The sequence below is a fragment of the Hyposmocoma kahamanoa genome, unplaced genomic scaffold (assembly GCF_003589595.1).
Source record: "Hyposmocoma kahamanoa isolate Upper Pololo Valley unplaced genomic scaffold, ASM358959v1 86, whole genome shotgun sequence".
Classification (NCBI taxonomy): Eukaryota; Metazoa; Arthropoda; class Insecta; order Lepidoptera; family Cosmopterigidae; genus Hyposmocoma; species Hyposmocoma kahamanoa.
Window position 1 is genome coordinate 6,267,540 of NW_020654289.1, and position 8,131 is coordinate 6,275,670.

Genomic DNA, 8,131 nt, shown 5'->3' on the forward strand with positions numbered 1-8,131 from the left:
AAAAGAATATATTTTGCACTGTTTCAACCCACACATAGGTATTAGTAATTAAACATTATAGTAAAAGAATAAATATATAAAGACCAAAAAATATATATGTTATTTGCCCTACGACTACTATAAGGATCTGATTTGTAAAGAATATAATAAATTGTAAAATAAGATTAAGAATTTTTATTTCAAATATTTTAATAAAACATTGATATGCCGTGTACCTTCTGAAATTCAATTTGGAACTTATGGTATGAATAAAAAAATATGTTTTTAACTTTTACAAATTCAAAGAATATCATTAATGAACATAATTAAAATAATCATATAAGAACAATTCGGATTATCCGGGCGATTTGATAGACTAAGTGAATCTTTTGTCAAATAGGACAGTAAACAAGATCATCTCAAAAGATGGTCTTGGATTGAAAACCGAGTTATTACATGAACTTACTATTCTGGGACCTCGTCTTCGTCGTCTTCATCGAAATTCGTAACACTATGGAATGGTGTCTTAGGCACGGTCGATTTTTCAAGTGCAATAATTTCTGAACCGTTAAATTCATCTACATGAAAGTATTGTTGTGAAAGTTCTGGGTTTATTTCAATATGTGATTTTGCATCAATAGATGTTGTTGACTCTCGAGTCCGCAAACGATCCTTTTCGAACATGTGATTCGCGTTTTTCTGTACACTTTCAACCCCATCTACATGTTCGTGAACATTACGTGCAACATTATCAAATGTGGCATTGTGGCCGCTTTGACTATGGCTTTCAAGCATAATGTCTTCTATGTCTTCCTTGATTTCAAGCAAACTACTAATATATTCATCTCTATCACTCACTTTAGCTTGTTCACCTGCAGCAATAGTATCAATTTCATTTTTACCTTGGCTTGCACTACCAGTTTTAAAGTTTCGATCTGAAAATACCATGCCTTCTCTTCCAAAATCATTTAGTGACTTTTTATCATGTTCTAAAATAATACAGACATTTTCACCACTATTACTGTCAGTCTCTTCACTTATAATATCATGGCCGATATAATCGTTATCGTCTTCAACCATATCATCGTATGCGTCTTCGTTTTCAACGCCGTTTTTGTCTTCGCTTTGGTCACTTTCAGTAATGCTATCACTCGATATTGTGACATCATCATCTTCCACGGTGTGTGTGTGATAATCTTCCATTTCGGTTTCAATTTCGGGTTTAAATTTAGCCATTCCTTTTAAATCAATGTCTTCTTCGATTGAAACTTCCGAATCTTCAGCACAGCTACCATTGTCTTCAATAAATTCTGTCGATTTGCAAGGATCCATTTTCTCAGAGTCAAGAAGAGTATAATCAACGTTAGAGTGCTCTTTCTCTGGAAAGTCGATCTCGTTTTCTTCTTGCAAAGTATCGTGTACACAATATGGCTTATTACTAGATACTACTAGGGAACCAGCGAGAGATGTTGATGATACTGTTGCAAGGTGGGCTGAAATTTTGAAAGCCTTAGCAGTAAAATAAGAAACTGAAGATGCTTATAAACAATAGACAATAACATTGAGAGAGCTACCCTTATAGTAAGACAATAATTACCCGGCTTGTAAGCGCTCTGAGACACAAATATATCTTCAGTCTTCTGCAATTCAAAGAAAGCAGCATTAGGATATATTATTTTTTCTAATACAATCATATATTTAGTTACACATTAAAGGAACGGTGTGTACCTCAGTTACGTTTGAATTAATATCAGTCAATGATCCAGTATAAGTCGACCTACTACAGAGATCCTGTAAAAATGCAGTCAAGTTTTAGTAACATAATATCTATGGACAAAAGCTTCCACTCATGTACTTTTTTAAAGTAAAGGACTTGCGCTTGATCACTACCTAGCATCAGAACAAACTCTTCCAGAAGATGACTGTTCATTTGTACCTATATATTTCCGCAATATTTTTCGAACGATACGTCTGAAAAATATTGTGGAAAACGCTGTGTCTTCCGGTACTTTGTTTAAGGGGCAATTTCGAAAGTATTGATAACGTTCCAATTTCAATTGTTAGTGGCAAGTAAAATTATGCAACGTATGTTAAATGTGATTTGTCGACAATATTTCAAAACATACATTATTACAATAACACCTTGTCATTAACTTACATCGTCAGAACCAAAACGCAAGGATTTTGTAGGTTTTCCTCCAGCGATATCGTCCGGTAAAACACTGTCAGTCCTTCTGTTCATGTCTCTGCGACGTCTCACGCCATAAGCTCTATAGGCCGCCTAAAATTAAAACACAATTTATTGTCATCTTGTTTATCTACATCAGCCCGCATTACGCAGTGGGTCATTGCATTTACAACCTAATTTCAATACATCATGTATGTTGTACACCTTATCCTTAATAGTCTTTTATAGCGTACAGCTGCCACCACCAGAGAATCTTTCATGTCATCATCATTATTTCAAACGAAAATCGTCCACTGCTGGACATAGGTCTCCCTCAACGGTTGTGCGCTGCTTGCATTGAGCGGATTCCTGCACCCTTCACCAGGTCATCGGTTTACCTTGAGAATGGTCTGCCTGCGCTGACGTCTTCCGGTACACGGCCGCCATTCGAGAACTCTTTGTCTCTGTCACTTAAGTTTTACAATTTTTTGGGGTGAGTCGGTTACATTGGTTTGGTATGACGAGGACTATATGCTGACCACGTTAAACCATTTGGTTTAAAGTCATTGATATAGAAATACTAGCAAACTCGGCATACTTGCGAAAACGTGTAAATTACCCAACCCGCAATGAGCTAGCATCGTAGATAATAGCCGTTTCCTTAGAATAAACCCGTTCGCAGCAGTGGGGTCTAATAATTCCAGAAACTTACGGGCGTGGGCATAATTACTCTCGAAAATTCCCTGCGAAAAACCCACCTGTATACTTCCAGCAGCTTTCTCATACTCTTGTTCAGTAGGTTTCGTTGTCCTATAAAGTTTGACTGTATGTCTCGCTGCGCGTGTCGAGTCCGAGATCTCGCTCTCCGATGACGTTGACTAAAAATGGATTGTATTAATAATAAACTTCATACCATAAGTTTTTGGGATGATAGTAAGTTTTTTATTTAGTAATCATGCAAGATTCTGTATTTATATAGTACGTAACTAAGGTTGATTTTTGTAGCTTCTTAAAAATTACTGAGTAGTGCTTGCACTAGGTAAATAAAAAAAAACAAGGCCACTGACCTCAAAAATAGTCGTAGTAGCAGCCTGGTGTCTTTTGAACGCTGTCTGGATTGCTTCCTGGACGCTTTCTATTTGGTCTTCAGAAATGTCCGTTTTGGCGAGTAATTCTTTGATTATATTGGTTTCTGATACTATATATAATAGGATAAAGAATGAATCAAAAGGCAACAGCTACGCAATCTGCCACTCTGCCGCGTCATGGTCCATGTAATAAAAACCTTTAGAATTTAGGAATTACGGATAGCCCTCTGTAGTGCGTGAGTGGACGAAAGCGAAATGCCATGGAGTGTCACACGCTCTCCGAAGTTTTCAGCAGACCCAATGGGCCGCTGACATTCGAAAGAGCTCGGTGAGCATGAAAGTATGAATTAGTTAATTTAATCTTAACCTATTATTATTATTACTATTAACCTTTCATTGCACGCCAATTATGGCGGGGCCCAAAAAGAATGATTTTGTAAAGATATTGGTAGGAAACCTAGAAGATAAGTCTACAAACCTGTTCGGGCTAGTTGCAGCGTAATACCTATACTAGAATTTTAAGGCTATTACTACAAGGATGTTACTGTGACACAAAGGACAAAAAAATCAAAAAGGACAAATGTAAGTAAATATACCATGTTCCTTCGCAAAATAAAGTTTAATGACTTCTTTTACGACTTGAACATCTTCCTCGCACAATCCGATATTCCTCAAATCTCCTTCTAGGCCCAAGTGACAAAGGTTCTCACAAACATTGTCGCAGACCCTTGAAGCCACTTTAAGGTTTTCTCTGGTTATCAGTAATGCTGATAGATAGTTTGCTATAAATTCGCAGAGGTTCGTCGGTTGGGCACGCAGTACCTTATAAAATAGAAAATGAAGTCTGCAACTTGTCTCACAAAAACGGCTACATCTTTCCTTTTCTGCGGAAGGACAACCCTCAAAGAATCAGTTCAGGAATCCTTTTCTGCGGAAGGACAACCCTCAAAGAATCAGTTCAGGAACTCTTATAGCCGGTGGAGAGCATTTTTCTTATTCTAACCACTAAACCTTTATATAGCATATAGGCTACGGGACAACGGCGATTGATCGTATGTGTATCCAACACGTAGCATGTGAAACAGAGTTTGACATGGGTTCATCATGCTTGAGAAATTTCAATAGAATTTAGAAATGTACCTATCAATAAAAAAAAACTATTTTCAAATGATACAGTAAGTAAGAACACAAACTTACCTCTCTAGAAATATCATACATCAATTCGCTAAGGCCATTTGGCAGTGCCAATTTACAACCCTCCTGTATTTGAAGTTGTAATAAATCATCCATTGCTTATTTTTTCACGACTTTATTACTTAAACCAAAACAGCCTTGACAGTAACGTGTTGAATTATACGAGATTTATTATAAATCTAGAAAGCTACGATCAAAGATGAAATACAAATAAAGACAAACCAAATGTACGAATGACAAATAATAAACAATGTAGGACAATGTAGGTCTCACATAAAAAAATTTTAGTAGACAACGTGTTCATAATTTAAATCCAACTGTATTTTAATCAAACCACGACATTAAATTCAGTACAACGCTCAGCAGAACTAAGGATGTGAGCTAGCATCTAATGATTATTGCACACTTTCTTCAACTTCGTTATCTTCGGTATCAACGTATTCAGTATTTTCCACGTCACTGGTAAAGGCAGTGTCAGCGTCTCCTTCGGTCTCAACTGACTTTGCTACGCTTACTGCGTCATCTGCATATCAAAAAGTTTTGTAAATATATATCACATCATATTTTGCAGGTAACAGGTTTTCTTAAAGAGAATCAGTCATTACACATGTAATTATTTATTAAAAAGCTGAATTCTAATGCACAAGAAACACGTGCTGGTAACTTTAGTTCACCGGGGTGAGTGGCGAGTCTTAACGGGATCCCGGTTACGGTCACCGGTGGGTGAGGGTGCATACACAGGTTTTTAGTGGGTAGGCCTCCGAGGAGAGTCCCACATATCCCCGCCATCTCATCGCCCGTGGCGGGGTACGCGTAACGCATTTTCCTGTGTATAAAAAAAAACCTTACTTGTATTTAAAGTATGAGAAAAGAAACATTTTTAAAACACTTGAATACTTAGAAAAAATTTCTTCGATCCGGGTGGATTCGAACCAACGTCATTCTATGCCAACTAAGCCACGGAACGAATTAGCGAACCTCACGAATTTTTCTGTGCTAGTTGCAGATGTTTGATTTTAGTTTTCAACAACTTTTTTGTAGCGCCATCTGTGAGAAATCTATTTCTTCAACCAGCCAGTTACTTTTACAGCTACCAGCAGCAGCTAGAGATGCCGCTTTAATAATTGTAATTTTTAAGTTATTGAATGTCACGATGCTTGGCCACGATGTTTGGCCACCATGATATTCAATTATTTTTGTGAAATTACTACGCTAGTTTGTTATAATTATTAATACAAAGATCGAACGCTTAGAAAAAAACTCCTTCGATCCGGCTAGATTTGAACCAACGTCTTCCAGTAAACCGTGACAGACGCTATGTCAACTAAGCCAATTTTTCTATGTGCTTGTTGCATTGTATCATCGAGTATATAACCAGAAATAAGAGACGAAATGTCATTTAATTTGTTTGAAAACTATTCTGTCATATCATTACCGTGACAACTGCGCTCTGATTGGCTAGCCCGAGTGCGAAACAATTGACGGGTGTCGTCAACTGTTTCACTTCAAATCGACCAGTTAACTAGAGCTTTGCTAACATGGACGAAAATTGCAAAATTACATATTTAATATTTAATTACCGATGAAATGTGATTCCGTTTGTTTTGAACTTAGATGTTTTGCTGTTTTTCCCACACCACCGTATGGAACAGCCCACATTGGTAGAGATATTATCTTTATCATAATAAATACAGAATATTTTTTGGAATATATGGAGACGTATACACAGGTCAGTTGTTGGCGCTGTCTATATTTCAGTGCAAACGAGAGTTGATATTTATAAGCGCTGTATCGCTAATGTGTTACCAGGAATATATGGCGCTTATTTCGTCTCTATTTCTGGTTATATACTCGATGCATTGTATTAATAATTATAACAGATAAGTGTAGTAATTTCACAGAAATAATTGACTATCATTGTGGTCATATATATATAAAAAATAAATACCGTAACATTCAATAACTTAAAAAAGGAACATTTTTGTTAAAAATAATTGAAGACTGACCTGCTTCAATCTCTTCAGGTACTTCTTTAGCTGTGTCATACGTGGATTCCGAGGTTGCTTTGTAATACTACGGAGTTAAAAAATAAAATTCAGTATTATTACCAGTTCAAATGAATGATTCAATGGTAACGAGTCATCGAATTGAGTTTACGGACACCATACACCAAAACAACAATGTTTCACATTTATATAACCTACATTTATGAGTACACAAATGGAAATACATTGGTAACATAAGCAAATTTTGACATCACATTGGCAACGACAGCTGCACATACAGGAGATATGAAATCAAGCTGAAATGTTCATATCCCATTTGCAACAGGTATCTATCTAATATCTCCGTGAAAGCGTTATGTTGGTTCAAAACACAAACACATTTGTGTCCAGCACTGGGCTGTGGTCAGAGCTGCGGCCACTACGTGTGCGGAAAATGTTACATCCATTAACTCAGTTGTTATATTATCAAATGCATGAGCTGGACCTACTACTGGATCTACGATTCTTAACATAGGTTTCATCAAAATGATGCCATCCCGTACGGTCCCACGGACTGTTAGTGAACGGTGTGTTAAACAAAATTTTCAACTTCAGAATTGTCTGACTAGTGAATATTAGTACAAGTGCTTATTTGTCGAGAATAATCAATAAACTGCAGTGTTTGAATATTATTTTTAAATGAAATAAAATTATTTACCTCTTGTTCTGCTTCCACAGAATCGGAATCTGAAATTTGATCACACAAGGAGTCTTAACATTAAATCGAATCTTATAATGACGATAATAATAGTATCAACAATATTAATAAACAGCCGTGTTGCCACTACAGCCCATACTACTTCATCGTTTATTTTTTTAGTAGCAGTAGAGCTCCTTGTGAAACAGTTCATCCAGGATAGTACTGCCACTTTACCTGTTTCTGCCGCCAAGCAGTAATGTTAGCATTCCTGTGTTCCGGTTTTGAAGGGTAAGGGTGCTGGTGAAATTACAGGTACATTGGACTTGTCAAATTACGTCTCAGTGTGACGAGCGCAGTGGCAGTGCACCTCAGGTCTTTGCGATTTAAAGCTCTGGATGCCAGTGCGTGTAGCTTACCATCAGGCGATGAACTAGTTCGTCCCATCACTTAATATTATATAAAAAAACGTTCTTCACCCATTAAGAAAATTACCCCATAATAATAATTCAAAATCAATCTTTTGGGCCCTGGGAGAGGCGATAATCTAAAATAGATATACAATAATAATTTATTTTCATATATTTATAATCTATATATAATATTTGCTAGCAAATCTTACTAAAACTAGTGTTAACATTATTTATTTATCTTGATTGGGGGAAGTCAATGTATCCAGATAATGTCAGGGCAAATGGCTGGGAGGCAAGAAATGTTGATACCACGCAGCATAAAAATGCTAATGAATGTAAAATATCAAGTTGTCTTACAATCTTTAGCTCCAGGGAATTCAATAACCGTCGCCGGCACCATTCGGCTCTGACCTCTCTCCTGTCTCGCCATCCAGCTATCGTCGTTTAAGGACTCCTTGCGATCAAAAGAAGAGCTGATATCTGGAGTATGGGCGATGGTCTTCTGAGGATCATATTTGAGCCCCAAATCATCCTTTATAACTTCTCCGAACAAATTGTCGACGTCATCTTCATGTACTTGCTCTTTTATGTCCTGGAAATTAATATTA

General features: G+C 36.7%; 2 protein-coding genes across 2 annotated transcripts in view; both read right to left on the reverse strand.

Moving 5' to 3' along the window:
* Positions 1 to 170: 170 nt before the first annotated feature.
* Positions 171 to 4,462, reverse strand: LOC113234961 (origin recognition complex subunit 1-like). The gene is made up of 9 exons (XM_026470485.1): positions 4,432 to 4,462; positions 3,831 to 4,056; positions 3,214 to 3,344; positions 2,905 to 3,024; positions 2,138 to 2,260; positions 1,708 to 1,770; positions 1,577 to 1,619; positions 435 to 1,472; positions 171 to 404 (listed from the first exon to the last, which is right to left on the reverse strand). The coding sequence occupies exons 1-8, from the start codon at positions 4,450 to 4,452 to the stop codon at positions 445 to 447; spliced, it is 1,755 nt and encodes a 584-aa protein (XP_026326270.1). The 5' UTR covers positions 4,453 to 4,462; the 3' UTR covers positions 171 to 404; positions 435 to 444.
* A 259-nt stretch (positions 4,463 to 4,721) lies between these two features.
* The window catches only part of LOC113234941, a 12,250-nt gene continuing 8,840 nt past the window's right edge, over positions 4,722 to 8,131 (reverse strand). The window contains exons 6-9 of the mRNA XM_026470463.1: positions 7,881 to 8,115; positions 7,132 to 7,160; positions 6,435 to 6,501; positions 4,722 to 4,951 (exon numbers count right to left, since the gene is read on the reverse strand). Of these exons, the coding sequence (XP_026326248.1) occupies positions 4,824 to 4,951; positions 6,435 to 6,501; positions 7,132 to 7,160; positions 7,881 to 8,115 (459 nt within the window). The 3' untranslated portion in view covers positions 4,722 to 4,823. The remainder of the gene's footprint in view (positions 4,952 to 6,434; positions 6,502 to 7,131; positions 7,161 to 7,880; positions 8,116 to 8,131) is intronic.

Coding starts and splice junctions, on each gene's coding strand:
- LOC113234961 (XM_026470485.1), bottom strand. CDS start 4,452: ATGTATGATATTTCTAGAGAG. Junction 1,620..1,707: donor TTAATTCAAACGTAACTGAG/GTACACACCGTT, acceptor TTTGAATTGCAG/AAGACTGAAGATATATTTGT. Junction 1,473..1,576: donor TCAGAGCGCTTACAAGCCGG/GTAATTATTGTC, acceptor TCAAAATTTCAG/CCCACCTTGCAACAGTATCA.